The sequence below is a fragment of the Alosa sapidissima genome, chromosome 20 (assembly GCF_018492685.1).
Source record: "Alosa sapidissima isolate fAloSap1 chromosome 20, fAloSap1.pri, whole genome shotgun sequence".
Classification (NCBI taxonomy): Eukaryota; Metazoa; Chordata; class Actinopteri; order Clupeiformes; family Clupeidae; genus Alosa; species Alosa sapidissima.
The window spans coordinates 1102211-1118011 of NC_055976.1; the positions used below are offsets into that span (position 1 = coordinate 1102211).

Here is a 15801-nt window from a genome sequence, read left to right on the forward strand (position 1 = left end):
GTCATCGAGTCGCCACCTGTCCAGCAAAAGCCGGAGCTCACCAGATGTAGGAGGAATCCGGATGAGCTCAATGAACCTTCAGCCCTCCATCAGCCGTAAACCCCTCATCCAAGTCTGTCTTCACCTGTCTGATTCCACCCACACCCTGGCAGCCCTGGTGGACTCTGGCGCAGAAGCAAACATTATTGACACAGGACTTGCTCGTCAGCTGGGCTTGGAAAGCCATCGCTTGTCCACTCCTGTTCCAGCCCGGGCCCTGGACGGTCACGCAATTGGCACAGTTACCAGCATCACAGCCCCCATCTCAATGATGGTGTCAGGAAACCACCGAGAGACCATCCGCTTCCACCTGCTCAGCTCTCCAGGCCAACCCCTAATCCTGGGCTACCCTTGGCTCCGTCTCCACAATCCTCACCTCGATTGGGCCTCCGGAACTGTGAAAGAGTGGGGAAATGCCTGCCACCTGACCTGTTTGCGTGCTGCCTCGCTGCCCCCCGGCTCAGTACCCCCCAGCATTGCCCACGACATTTCTAATGTCCCTGAATGTTACCATGGCCTCCGAGAGGTGTTCAACAAGACCAAAGCCACATCTCTGCCCCCACACCGTCCGTACGACTGTGCCATTGATCTCCTCCCTGGGACTGCTCCACCCAAAGGTCACCTCTACTCACTATCCCCTCCTGAAAGAAAAACTATGGAGGATTACATCAGGGACTCCCTGGCAGCTGGACTCATCCGCCCGTCTTCCTCTCCTGCTGGTGCCGGGTTCTTCTTTGTGGGAAAGAAAGATGGTTCTCTTCGCCCCTGCATTGATTATCGAGGTCTGAATGATGTCACAGTGAAGAACCGGTACCCTCTGCCTTTACTCACCTCTGCTTTTGAATTGCTCCAGGGATCCACTATTTTCACCAAACTGGACCTTAGAAATGCTTACCACCTAGTGCGAGTAAGGGAGGGTGACGAGTGGAAGACAGCATTCAACACCCACACCGGCCATTATGAGTACCTGGTAATGCCATTTGGCCTCACCAACGCCCCAGCGGTATTCCAGGCGCTGGTGAATGATGTGCTGCGGGACATGCTGAATAAATTCGTCTTCGTGTACCTGGACGACATCTTAATTTTCTCCAGAACTCTGTCCGAACACACCCGTCATGTCCAGCTGGTTCTTCGACGGCTCCTGGAGAACTCTCTCTATGTCAAGGCGGAGAAATGCGAGTTTCATGCTCAGACTGTGTCATTCCTGGGATACATCGTCGCTGAAGGCAATATCCAGATGGACCCCGCAAAGGTCTCGGCAGTTACCTCCTGGCCAGTTCCGGGGAATAGGAAGAAGCTGCAGCAATTCCTCGGTTTTGCCAATTTCTACCGGAAATTCATCCGGAACTACAGCTCCGTCGCCGCTCCCCTCACAGCTCTGACCAGCATCAAACACCCCTTTTCCTGGACCCCAGAGGCCAACACAGCCTTTCATACCCTCAAGGCCCGGTTCACCACTGCCCCCATCCTCCAGATGCCGGATTCAGACCGGCAGTTCGTTGTCGAGGTGGATGCCTCAGACGTGGGAGTCGGGGCCATACTCTCTCAACGGGCAGAGGAGGACAACAAGTTGCACCCCTGTGCATTTTTCTCTCGCCGGCTTTCACCTGCAGAGCGCAATTATGATGTTGGAAACCGTGAGCTGTTGGCTGTCAAGCTTGCCCTGGAGGAGTGGCGTCACTGGCTGGAGGGGTCCACAGTTCCGTTCCTGGTCTGGACCGATCACAAAAACCTCGAATACATCCGCAATGCCAAACGTCTTAACCCCAGACAGTCCCGCTGGGCCTTGTTTTTCACCAGATTCAACTTCACCCTGTCATACCGCCCAGGTTCTCGGAACACCAAGCCGGACGCTCTCTCCCGTCAGTTTCATAAGGATGACGCCCCTTCCCAGGAACCTGCATCAATTCTGCCCGATCCCTGCGTCGTAGCTGCCCTGACCTGGGATATTGAGGAGGAAATTCAAGAGGCCCTCCGTGACCGTCCCAGTGCATGCCCAGACGGTCGTCTCTTCGTCCCAGATAATTTGAGGTCCCGGGTCATACAGTGGGGACACAACTCCCGCCTTGCCTGCCACCCGGGCTCCGCCCGCACCTGCCATCTCCTTGCCCAGCGCTTTTGGTGGTCGTCTTTGAGAAGGGATGTCCGAGAATTCGTCCGTGCCTGCCCCACCTGCAATCAGAACAAGTCCTCCACTCGGCCCCCCGCTGGTTTACTCCAGCCCTTGCCTGTGCCCACACGACCCTGGTCCCACGTCTCCTTGGACTTTGTAACTGGCCTCCCACCATCAGGTGGGATGACTGTCATTCTCACTGTGGTTGACCGGTTTAGCAAGATGGCACACTTCATTCCCCTCCCTAACCGTCCTGCCCGCCCGGCTTCCTGTCATGTGCCTGACCCTGACCCTGTCTCGGTACCTGTCCCGTCTTCTGTCCACGACCCTCCAGCTCCCTCCGAGGATGAGGATGTTCACTCGGACCGCTCGGAGGAATTCTAGCCCTCCACCGGCTCCCCTCCGCCCTCCCGACGTGGTGTCACTCTTGGGGACTTCTGGGGCCGTCCCTTAGGGGGGGGGTTCTGTCATGAGCTCTCTCTCTGCCTGGTAACACGTGCTGATTGAAGTCTGATGACCTCCACCTGTTCCTGCTCTGCTCTGCCTCACCCTCGTTACCTACCAGCTGCACTGCATTCACCACTCATCATGCCCTCTATATAAAGCCTTGCTTTTCAGTCCACACTTGTCAGATCGTCTGCAACCAGCACCAGTTACCTGCCTGTTTATTGAAAACGCCTCTGACTCTTTGCCTGTGATCCCGGACCCGCTCGACTACTTCTGTGTTCTCCAGCCCCGGTAATCTTGACCTGCCTTCCGTCCCTCTTCTACGAATACCGCCTAGTCCTTGACTGTACTGCTGCTTCGTTTCAATTGCTGTTGTGTGTGTGTTTCCCCCAGGACTTCCCGGATCATCCAGCTCCTGCCTTCGCTGTTCGGCTACTGGGGGAACACACACACGCAGACTCTTGGAACTCCTGTACCCCCCCCGGAACCCCTGAAACCCCCAACCCTTAAATAAACTTTTGAACGTGACGCAATTGTGGTCCTCGTCCTGTTTGGTGTCTGACACCAACACAACAAAATCATTGTTTTTGTGCAAATAATCTGGGTTTTATTGAAAGTTTTCAGTGTGAAAGTGAAAACATGAGTTATTTGCATCTTTTGTAAGTTATGCACGTAGTCAACAATGAACTATCAAAAAAAGAAAAGGTCATTCAGACAGACCATTTATACAGAACGGTCAAAAGTACCACAAATAGCACTGAAAGGTTCCTCTGCTGGTTTGTAATAGAAGTTACAACATATTTCAAATATTATGTAGCAACATAATGTAGCCAAAGACAAATATGAAAAAAGGTAATTCAGACAGACCATCTGAACAATAGGGAACAGTCAAATGTACCACAAAAAGCATTTAAAGGTTCTTCTGCTGGTTTGTATCTGAAGTTAGCAAAAGTTATTGATTGCACAGAAAAAATAAACATTCAAACTCTCAAAAGTTTCTTTGAAATGTAAATCACAAGTCATTCAGACAAACTACTTGAAAAATAAAATACTCAAAGTACGGCACATGTTCTGCTGGTTTAACATCCATACAATAAACTTAGGATTCCCACTCAAAGCAAATGTTACTTGTGGCTGTCGAACAGGTATTGCAAAACATTGCCATTAAACAGTGTGTAAGCATGTTGTTTACTGCAAGAGTTTATTTTTGAAAGACTGAACTCTAGCTGAGCAAACATCACCAAGTCCAAGGAAAACTTTCTGAATCACCTCACATGTGTATTTCAACTCTTTAGGGTACTGAAAATTGAGAGCGTACAAGAGGCCAAAAAAAAGTGCAAATGCATTTGGCAAATCACAGATGTTGTGCATTTCCACAATCTCCTCTAGTATGATGGCATAATCTTCAATGTGTGGTGGGGAAGCGGAGGCCCCTACATCATCTTCAATCACAGTCATGATGGCCATCTTCACACCTTTTGTGTAGTCTGCTTCTGGATCAGTGTTCTGTTGAGCACCAAAACAAGCAAAAATGAGTTCTTACATATGAGCAGAAATTAATGTGTAGCTAATGATGTTGTGTCCCTTTAAAACTTTGTACATTTTTAACCCCATTATCGTTTTCCTGAGGGTCACTCCATGCTTAAGGAAGCAAAAAAAAACAGACAAAAATTAATTCGACCTAGCTAGAGATCTGCACTGGCTGCCAGCGCTTCGGAATAGCTATAACGATATCCTATGGGGGCAACCCTTATCTGCTTTTGGAGCCTCTAAACACACTCAGAAAACCATTCCACCAATGTAACATGATTTGGTTCCTTACGAGACACCACCATGCTCGTTTAACTCAAATAACGTGGCGAAACAATATAAACTTTGTGTTTTTGCATGGAGTCACTCACCGCAGATTTTCCCATTGACATATGCAGAAAGCCCTTACTAGCCGATAGCTGGATATGTCAATGGGGAAATCTGCGGTGAGTGACTCCATGCACATCTATGGCTAGGTCGAATTAATTTTTGTCTGGGTTTTTTGCTTCCCTAAGCATGGGGTGACCCCTCAGGAAAACGATAATGGGGTTAAAAGTTAAAGTTCTCCTTTATACTTACCAAGCATGTTGTTAGAATCTTCTCTGCTCCGTAGTCTTTCAGGAACAATGGAAGCCCTCGGAGTGCCACGGTCTTTCTGTGCATGGAAATGTCCGATGTCTGAAAAAAGCAAACATTACAAAAAAAAAAATCCTTTCATTTCCACAAAACAAATATTGATTTCTGTTGTGGTCATTCTATTACTTCTCAACAAGCAACTTAGGCAATCAAAAATACCATAAAACGCCATTTAGACCACAGCAGTAGATTTACAGTATCTACTACATCTACATGTCTTTCTTATCACCTGCTTATCCAATGAGTCAAGGAGTGTCTGCATCTCTTCACCCAAATGTGCTCTTCTGTTTCTAAACATCTGCAGGAGTCTTGGGGTGTGTGTGTCAACAGCTTCCAGGAATGTTCTCTTGAGGTTAATCATCGTTAATCTGTGAAATTCACAGTTCACCTATAGAAGAAAAGTGCTTAAAGGTTTATAAAAGCTATTAGAAAGCAAATAAACACAAGAATACATTAGTGAAATTATGAGAGACAGAAATCAGAGAGTGTGTCACCAAAGAAGCAAGCTGAAGAAAAGGTTTTGGAAGAAAAAAGCAGACAGAGTAAGAGTTAGAATGACTTGAGAAGTACACCAACCTGATACTCCAGGAAGAGAGCTGGCCATCTGTTTTTCACCAATACAACATGGGGTTCCTGTTCAACTATTTCTTTCCTTCGCAAGGAGAATGTGCGATCCATAGCTCCACTGACAAAAGTCATGTTAGGATTCCTTTTTTCCATCTCAATGATTATTGAATCTCGATCCTTTTCCAAGGAGTCTTCACTCTGTCCAGCGGGGTGGTTAGGAAGGAAATTGACCTCGGCTCTTCTTGCTTTTTTGAAAGGTCTTCCATGGTTTCCCCGCCTTTCATTCACCTTCACTTCTTCGCAGCCTGCATTGCGCAGCTTCTGACGGTAGTTTCCAATTTTGAATGCAATACTGATATTCCATCCATTCCACCCATTTCCGCTTCCTGGTTCACGAAGGCAGGGATGTTTATTGACAAGAGCTATTGCTATAGACTCTCTTTCTTTTGGTTCTGGATATGCAGTAATCTCAAACACAGCTTGCGCAATTTTATCTAGAATGTCACTTTTCATGTCTCTAGTGGCTTCTAACAGGATGCCCTTCTCTTTGTAGGCATCATTTCCTTTTTGGAGGCGCAATTCGACATCATAGGCAAAGGTTGGTATCGGAAAAGGAGTTGGCCATGCAGAAACCCGTCTAGATGTACCAGGAGAGCTACATGAACTTGGAGGTGATGCTGTATCCAGTGACGACAGTGACACATCTGATCCATCAGGGTCAGGAACATCTGATCCATCAGGGTCAGGGCTTGCCTCATAAATCACCTTCAGGGTAGCTTTCTCAGGTGGTAGCTCTGAAATAGCTGTTAAGTTGCAGAGTTCATTTCCAAACTCTGGGTCCTCAAATTGGAGAATGAATCCTTTGTTCAGCTGCAGTTGATCTTGTAGAATTTCTTTTAAGCTTTGTAATGAGCTGGGGAGATCTGGCATACTTATTTTTTTTATGTTGTTCGGCGATATTATGACACGCAGCAACATTTTCTAAATTTCTGCAGAACAAAAAGAATTGTAGCGATTATTTGAATGACTTAACATGAAAGCCAGATAAAGCATTAGTCTCTGACAAAGGTATTGGAATTTCAGTGCTCATGAATCACAAATGCATTAAATCATATCAGTGATCACAGACCACCTCAGTGCAACAGAAATTTCTTCGGTGACACTAGAAGCTTTCCCCTGACAGAGTAGGCTATCAAAGGATAAAAGTCATTTAAGTCATCAAATGTCAAGATGTCAGTCTCAGCATAACTTGTCTCATCCAACTCATACGATCTAAGATGTTCTATATACCAAGACGGGAGCTTTATGCAAAGGAACCCCAAGTCTTCTGCAACGAGAATTCTATGTATTCTGTGGAATTCTGGTAGGCCACCACACTGACCTGCAGAAATGATCATGCCCTCTCTGTATCTAATTCCATCCACTTGAACATCGGATGACAAAGACACAGACTCGAGGTGGGAAAACCTTCTCTCTAAAGCCCTTTTCCACGATGCATCTAAAGATGCAGCCTGCGTTCACTTTCTCAACATGGATACGGTGGCTTAGTAGATGTGAATCAAGATGATATGCAACCATTAACTGGTGTTTGGTTGCCAAGGTGACTAGAATGTTCTTGAAATTCTTGGTATCATGGACAACCGTTTTGAAAAAACTGTGTTTTGCCTCAAAACGCATTGTCCATAACTCAACCAAGGGACCAAAACATCTAATAAGATGTGCATAGTGCTCCAAAAAATGATGTTTGGGCCGTAAACGCAGTTCAGGAAAAGTCTTAAGTAGCAAGCAGAAGAAAAAAAAAAATCACCTGCCCCTAGACTTGAGGTAACGTTAGCTAGCTAATGTTCGCTAGCGGTTAGCTAAGCGCGCCAAAACATTTTGTTTATTTTTAAACACAACGGTCTTACGTATAATATCAGCCTTAGTCTACATACAGAGATACTAAACGATATTACAGACGTATTAGTCGGCAGAACTAAGGGGGGCCTTACATTTGAACACGAACTAGTGTTAATTTTGTCACCTATTTTTAATTTAGTCTTGGTCTTAGTCTTGTGGCAAATGTCCTTGTTAGTTTTAGTCACATTTAGTCATTCACATATCTTTTTTTCTTAGTCAAGTTTTAGTCGACTAAAAGTCTCACCATTTTAGTCTAGTTTTAGTCAAACGAGAACTCAAGGTATCTTAGTCAAGTTTTAGTCGACTAAAAGTCTCGTCATTTTAGTCTAGTTTTAGTCAAAAGAAAACTCAATATATCTTAAGTCAAGTTTTAGTCAAAACATTTTAGTCTTTTTTAAAATAACAAATTATTTCTGAGATTATTTCTGATAACTATTTCAGTCAATTAGTGTTTCACATATCTCAAATATTATTTAAATGTCATAATTAAGTTACCTAACAAACTACACTTATTGAATTATTTTTTTTAATGCAACTCTGGTTTTCTGATTTAAGAGGCACATTCACAAATGATTAACCTGTTCCGAAGAGATTTTTATTTTGAACCAACACAATTCAAAAGCTGGGGCATAACAGACTCCGACTGACAAGTTAGAAAGGTTTTTAGAACTGTTTTGGTTGCCTTGTGTCTCATTATTCTGTTATAAAATAAAATGAGCATACCCAGAAAAACTGAAAACAATAGGCCCACTGTACTGTACTGTAGGTCTAAAATACAACCTATTTACTAGGTTGGTCTTGAAATATCAAATGAGATTTAACAAGGCTTAACAATGAATATTTCTGCTGTTACTACAGCTGCTGAAACTTCCACTTGAGGTTAAACACTCAATTAGACAATCAAGTTCAAAGGCAAGATTTGCAACAGTAAGCAAAATCCATTACAAGGTAGAGTGCTAGAAAAAAGTGTGTGTTTGAATTGAGGGTTATTAAACGTGAAAACAGAAGAAAAAAACTAAACCAAACTATAACCAAAACAGTATGCAGTTAATCACTCTAGACTTTGTTAAGTTTTAGAAAAGCACTTCTTTCTAATGTAACTCTTGCTCTGTTGCGGCGGCCACTTGAAAGATCTCCAGTTAAACTAAAGACTCGCTCTGCAAAGGCTTCGGAAGCTGGCATTGCCAGAAGGTCTAATGCCAGAGGTTTCAGCAGTGGAAACATGGTGGAGCTTTGAGAAGACCAGAAATCCATGCCCGAATTGTCTGGGTTTGCATGGGACAGGGCTTCTTTGAATTTTTGTACCTCTAGTCTGATTGAGGTCTTGGAGGTCTTTGGCCTTGATGGCCGATGGGCACTCAAAAACCTGAATCTAGGCCGCTTTTGCAGAGGTGCATCTGAGACCTCTGCACTTCCAATGTCCTCATCATCTGTCGCCTCTTCCTGGTATGGTACACTGCGAGTGATGTACTCTTCAGCTTTACTGAGGAGATTCTGTATGTCGTCATTATCATTTTCGATAAGGGCCTCTGCTGACACACTGGCGTCAACAAAACAAGCAGCTGCAGCAAGAGGAGAAAACTTGCTTGCCGACACATCCAGGAAACAGCTGAAGCGTAGATCCATATCTGCAGACATCTTCTGTGCCAGTGTAGCTACATCCCTGTAGCTCCTGGCATGAACAAGGGAGAAGTCTGAAAGGTGGCTTTTCAAGTCCAGTAGTGCAGGCACAACCAGGGAGAAACAACTTGTATCACTTTCAAGCACCTTTGTGTGTTCTGCAAATGGAAGGAGCAAGTCTTTGAGGATGGCCACCTTCTGCCATTCACTGGGAAGTAGGCAATCCCAGCCCATGGTGTCAGCCACTGATGTCACATGGTCCTTTATTTCAAGTAAACGAGACAACATCAAAAAATAACTGGACCATCTGGTTGGACAGTCTTTGATGAGAATGCGTCCACATTGTTCCAGCAACCGTTCTGTGGCAACAGATGATTTGCGAAACTGTCTCACCAGATGCCGGACCTTGTCCAGTAGACGTTTGATTGCTTGTTCCTTCTTGATCATGTTGACGACAAGCTGAAGGGTATGGACCACACATGGGGTCCTCTCCAAGGTTCCATATCTGATAGAAAATTTAACACAAAACAACAATTCTTTTCAATAATCCTACAATAACTATTATTCTATACAATAGCAAATTATCACTACATTACATTAGTTAATTAAACATATTTCAGATTATTTTTAGATTCAATATGAAATATCTATTACTGTGAATAATAACAAACACCATTCACAGACTGACCTTTCATCTGCCTCTACCTCTTCATCACTATCCTGGGAATTGCTCTCATCAGAACTGGTGTCTTCTTCTTCGTGGCGAAATGCAGAAACCATGTTGCTTCCATTATCTGTTATAATCATGAGAATTTTTTCCTTTGGGATCCCCCATTCTTCTGTGCACTCCTCCACAAGGGTAGCAATAGAATGAGCAGTGTGTGGGTGAACCATTTGCTTTAAGTTTAGGAGTATGTGTTCAGCTTTACTGTCTTGAACATTGAAATAACAAGCACTGACAGCAAGGAAGGAGGCTGTGAGCCCCTTTTTAGTCCATATGTCTATGCCAATGGTCACTTTGCGGGCCATAGCCAGTCTGTTTTTGAATTTGACCTTTTCAGCTAGGTACATTTGGTCCACTAGACTTGCAATTTTGGTCTTTTTTGGTACGGTCAGTCTTTTATCTATTTTTTCCATCATGTTGATGAATTCCTCATCTTCTACTGTCCGTGGAGGGTGGGCTGTCCGGGCTACCCATTTAGCTATAGCCTCCTCTTTAATGTGTTGTTCCCGGGAGTCTGGCTTGTACTTGATGTGAGAAAAGAGTGCACCTGACATAGATGGCCTCTCCTCAGTCCTGGCTGGTTGCTTGACCACATCTGGAATCTATGGTAAGAATAAATACAATGAGGTCTCTTTTAATGCAATAACATCAGGGTCACAAGTGTTATAGTGGAAATAAATAACTTAATGACAAGCCTAAGATCAAAACTTAAGGTGGATATATTTTATATGACAAAGTAAATTACCAACTTAATGCAAGTTATACATGGTAGTGCACACACCATTATTGAGGATATTTCGAGTAATATTAGATGTAATAGTTAAACTTGATTTTATTACATACATTTATTTTATGCCTAATTACATTCATTTTGATTATGGTATGAGGGCACACACACGCATGTAACATTAAAAGTTCATGCTCATACGTGTCAATTGGTTGGCTGCAGGAGTGGCTCTTGGTGAACTCATTGAATTAACAGTTAAGATATAGAAGGATTTATGTGTGTGTTAAAACGCTGAATAACGTGTTATTATTGGACAAACAAGGTATCCAGGGTCTGAGTAAACATGTAAGGAGCAGAATATAACACAAGAATATTACATACAATACAGCTAAAACGCTCCACCGGAGATAGACAAGCCCACCAGGGAGCCTTTTGTGCAACTAGTCAATACCATGCTCATGCTGTTTTCAAGATTTTAGATTGTTAGACAGCTAGTTTAACAATCTAGGACTGAAACGATCACTTGCCATTACACTTGCCTTGCAAGTATGCAAAAGCAGCAGTGTTAACACTGATAAGGGTTAGCTAACGCTAGCCTTTGAGATTATGTGTTTAAACTAAATCCTGTTTCATTGCTACAAATTCTAACGTGAGCTACTAGCAGCCTTTATAGCATGTAACCTTTTAATATGATAGCCAACTAGAAGGCTAACAGTTAATGTTAAACTAAAAGTGCAACATGCATAGATCCTAGGAGCTCAATCTAACTTCAAACCGACATTAGCTTGCCGTTCGTTTTTTATTCCCTTCACAACTTGATAGCCAACTAGCAAGTCTGGTATAATGGCTAACGTTATAAAATATAACCTGCATAATGTATGTGCCACAACATAGCTGGCAGCTAACTGGTTGATTAAACGTTATAGTGTAGATGCCTAAAATCAACATTAGCTTATGAGACGTTAATTTAACTTCACTTACCTGAATATGTGGGTGGTTAGCCTTAAGATGCCGCTTCAGGTTAGTGGTGTTTTTCCCCGACATCTTTTGTCCACACTGCTTCCCATCAGTTACAATGACACATTCAGACTTTTTTTCAGTGTCATTGTATTTAAAGTGCGCCCAAACATCGAGCCTCTTCTTTCTCCCTAGCATGATGTGTTGGTCGCTGGCTCTACAGAAATCTCTGGTGTTCGCTATCTGTCTATGGGTGTTGTGTGCTGGCTGTAGTTTCGTGTTGCAGCCACTAGCAGCTACACAGGCTGGCAGCAACAGCACTCATTCGGAATATTTTGAAGGCGTAACAGTTGAATATTCTATCTCGTGATGAAAAAGTAGAGGATTGTAGACGAAATTGAAGAGAGATTTTATCTTAGTTTTTATTTTATGCAAAACATTTTAGTCTCGTCTTTTTTCGTCAACAATAATGCATGTTAATTTAGTCTTTGTCAGTGTTTTTGGAGAATAGTGCAGTCTTGTCATCGTCTCGTCTTAGTCATGAAAAAAAAGGTCGTTGACGAACATATTTAGTCTCGTCTCGTCTGACGAAATTAACACTAACACGAACCCTGTTGTCTGTGTGTGAACTTACCAAAGTCGTTGTGCCCATAGGTTGTGCCTCGCGCGCCTCTCCTCTCCATTAGCGGTGGAATCCGACTGCGCATGCGTGGTCTCGTTCCCAAAAAGTTGGCTGAACTTTGCCCTGCGATTAACTTACATTTTGAATTTCTCCAAACTTTACCACTCAAGTTCTCCTAATGTAAAAAACAGTCATATAACACACGATTGCAAGTTAAGACAACGGTCACTTGTAAGAATGTTCTTTCTTAATTAGTTTTTCAAGTTGTGGCCACTATTTCCCAAGTTTGATTTTTTACAGTGTGTGTGCTCTCAGAATTTCAATTTCAATTTAATTTCACTTATAGAGTGTCAAAACATTACACATGTCTCATGGCGCTTTACAGAGTGTTAAACATTCAGACAGGGGTGAGGAAAAACTCCCAAGAATTGGAGAAACATATAGGATGAAACCTCAAGCAGATCCACGACTCAAGGGCCTGACCCATCTGCCTGGGGTCAGTTACAGGACAGTAAGGTCTATATACAGAGAATAGAACATGGTATTTAGAGCCACCTGAGGTGTTACAAAGTGGTTGGATGGTTACATAACCAGTATGATAATACATGAATCCTATTTAGTGTTAAGTTCAAATAGTCCAGTGTAGGGGATGAATTGTCCATAGGAATTATGAGTTGTCATCGGGCAAGTAGTAGGTCGCTAGGCTGCGCGGGCAGGAATCCGAGCATGGGGACAGCAATAGGCGATGGTAGTTTTAAACATGTTCCACCGAAGGGCTTTAGCTGTTTGAAAACCATGTTTTGAGGAGCTGACACAAATTTCTCACATCCAGCTAACACGTCTGGAGATGGATGAGGACCTACAAGCCTACAAAGTGTGTTAATGACACCATCATGACTTGAAACAGAAACCTTTCCTTTCCCACGGGATAAACAGTAAATGGCGGGACAAACGGTTGACTTTCAATTTCCTGATAGGATAGGATACAATAGGATACCCGATAGGTCCACCGACTCTATACACGATGTGATTGGCCTGACCGAAGTTTGTTTTTTCCACCTCACAAGCCAACGGAGAGTTGCTAGACTACCCTGGCTGCAAATTACATTTGATTGAAGATTTCTAGGCTGAGATATATCTTTGGTCGACGTTCTCCAGTGGCCATGATAATGAGACTGTCTTTGTTGATGGCTGGTACCCTGCGAAGGGCAAGCACCAATACATCTGTGTGACATGTGTAGATATGTGGGGTTTTGCCAAAATGACTTATTGCTACTGCCACCTTTGTGTGTGTGAACTGTGACTGGCAGTTTACATAGTTCAACAGCTTTATGAGCAAGGTAGAGGACGAGGTAGTTGGCTTTGGTTTCCTTCGATCCCAGGAAAGCTTTAAAGTCTTTGATTGGTGTGGAGTCTTGTATTTTTTATCCCTTATCATGTGCTTTTCCCATTGTATGGACCTGTCTCGTCCTGTCTTTCATGGAGTTTGTGATGGTATATTGTTAAATAATAAGTATATGTCATTGTAGCCTCGTGCCTTACTTTCAACATTTTCAAAGAAGCATTTTGCCAGATCTTGGCAACAGTTTATGTCACTTTTCCTGACAACCATCTCCTGCACAACAGCCATGCCATCTATTAAGATGCTATCCAATGTGTGTGTTAATTGCACTGAGCTACTCTCTGTAGATTGTTCAGAGGATGCTGTTTCTGAAACCAGTCACAATTCATGGATGAAGGCAGACTTAGCTGTAGTGGACAGCATTAGGCTTGCATATAATCAACAAATTCATATGTTCCCACAATTTCTGGCAAGTCCTGTTAACAGAAGACCAAAGAGCTCATTGTGGACTTCAGGAAGTCTACACCTCTACAGGAAGTCAACACCTCTACCCTGATCAAGAAGTCTTACCAGCGTCTCTTCTATCTGAGGAGGCTAAAGAAGGTCCACCGTCCTCCTCAGATCCTGGTGAACTTCTACCCCTGCACCATCTACTGTGTCACAGTTTGGTATGGCAACTGCTCTGCCTACGACCGAAAAGCAATGCAGAGGATGGTGAAAACTGCCCAACGCATCACCATTTCCTCACTCCCCTCCATTGAGGCCATCCAGGGCAAGCGATGCTTGCATAAGGCGCACAGCAGGTTCAGAGGAAGCTTCTTTCCTGCAGCTGAACTCTACAGTAGCTCTCCATCCCAGTGACAACCAACCAACTAAGCCAGAGGAAGCTTCTTTCCTGCAGCTGAACTCTACAGTAGCTCTCTATCCCAGTGACAACCAACCAACTAAGCCCCCCCCCCCCCCCCCCCCCCCGGGTGTGCCTGTGCCAGTTGAGGTGTGCACGACCCCTTGCCTGTGCCTGTTGAGGTGTCCACGACCATGGCAACCTTGACAGGGACAACAAGGAGGCAGACCCCCCCCCCCCCCCCCAATGTATGTTGTTACATTCACATTACATAGCCATATTTATTCTGCTCTCATAAGGTAACTGCTAATACACTCTACATATTTATATTACTCTAAACCTCTCTACCTTATATAAATCAACTGTATACTACTGTCTACACTGCACTATATTTCTTGACCTGTCTATGCACCACCTGTCTATACTTTGTATATCACATTGCACTTTTCTCCTTTTTTGCACTTCTGGTTAGATGCAAACCACATTTTGTGGTCTTCATACTTGTACACTGCAATGACAATAAAGTTGAATCTAATCTACTCTAATCTAATCTATTGTGGTGAGTGCAGAACATTACTTTAATTCAAATGATTATTAGGTTATGTGAAGGAAACTTTTAATCAGTCAATGTGTTTTTCCGGGTATGCCAATAAATAGCATAATGGTGGTTACACCCATCACTGGTTGATAATCATGACATCTCATGTCACCCATGGTCATATTTATCACCTAAGTCATTCAATTTTATTAGAAAATGTATGTATATAACGATAATACCTATATACATTTAAAATGTTTAAAAAGGCGATTATTTGCAATTTTTGGTGATGTATCCGTCATCTTGGATTTTGGACCATTTTGGAAGTTGCATCCACTAAATAGAATGTTGTGTTAACAATGACTCCTTAGTTGATGGAACAGGTCTGTCAGATCAACTACACAACAGAACAACACAATTTAATTGCCTCATTTAGCTAACTGTATTCAGGGACGGGCAGTATTTCTATTTAAAATACGTATTTCAAATACAAAATACTATTTTGTAATTTGTATTTTATTGAGATGATGAAAATGCCTTCATATTTTGTATCAAAATACTTCAGTGTGGTGTATTTTTGTATTTTCAAAATACTGTAAAATACTTTCTGTGAAACACTGTGATGACATCTATCTAACTATCTATAAAGCACAAAATCTCTGTCTCTGTCTGTCTGTGGCACCCTCGCATGGTCAAGCCCCTCTGCTTAAAGGCATCAACTGAGGAGACAGGACTAGCTAAGGTTACACACACTCCTTTGCTCACACAAGGATGGACTTGAGTTCACACTTGAGTTTGCTATTTTCCTTTCTTTTTTCTGTTTTACAGTCTTTTTGAAGACTTTAAAATTGTCTGTGTTCTCTGACCTATGAAATATGTCAGTGCTATGGTAACTTGACAAGATACCTCAAACAAGGACATTTTCAATTTTGCACATTTTAAATAAGAAATGATTGATAATGTCATAATAATTGGCTTCTAATCGGCTTTTTATTTTTACTTTTTTTGTATTTACATTGATAGAGGTTGTGCACACACAAGTTTCAAATAACTAACAAAAGTGAGGTGAGGTGCCCCCTCTCAGTGCTCATGCAGGTTACACACGTTTTTAAGTTGAATCAATTAATATTTTTTTACAGTGTAATTCATCTACTTAGATGCAGTGACTGTTGTAATTATATGCACTGCCAAGAAAC

At 43.0% G+C, this 15801-nt stretch overlaps 2 protein-coding genes across 2 annotated transcripts; both read right to left on the minus strand.

Moving 5' to 3' along the window:
• Positions 1-3732: 3732 nt before the first annotated feature.
• On the minus strand, positions 3733-5496 carry LOC121695000. The gene is made up of 4 exons (XM_042075470.1): positions 5342-5496; positions 4995-5153; positions 4709-4807; positions 3733-4105 (listed from the first exon to the last, which is right to left on the minus strand). Exons 1-4 carry the CDS (start codon positions 5483-5485, stop codon positions 3788-3790), a joined length of 720 nt encoding a protein of 239 aa, XP_041931404.1. The 5' UTR covers positions 5486-5496; the 3' UTR covers positions 3733-3787.
• A 2365-nt stretch (positions 5497-7861) lies between these two features.
• Positions 7862-11532, minus strand: LOC121694999 (zinc finger BED domain-containing protein 4-like). The gene is made up of 3 exons (XM_042075469.1): positions 11284-11532; positions 9540-10177; positions 7862-9356 (listed from the first exon to the last, which is right to left on the minus strand). The coding sequence occupies exons 1-3, from the start codon at positions 11455-11457 to the stop codon at positions 8288-8290; spliced, it is 1881 nt and encodes a 626-aa protein (XP_041931403.1). The 5' UTR covers positions 11458-11532; the 3' UTR covers positions 7862-8287.
• Between the last annotated feature and the right edge of the window lie 4269 nt (positions 11533-15801).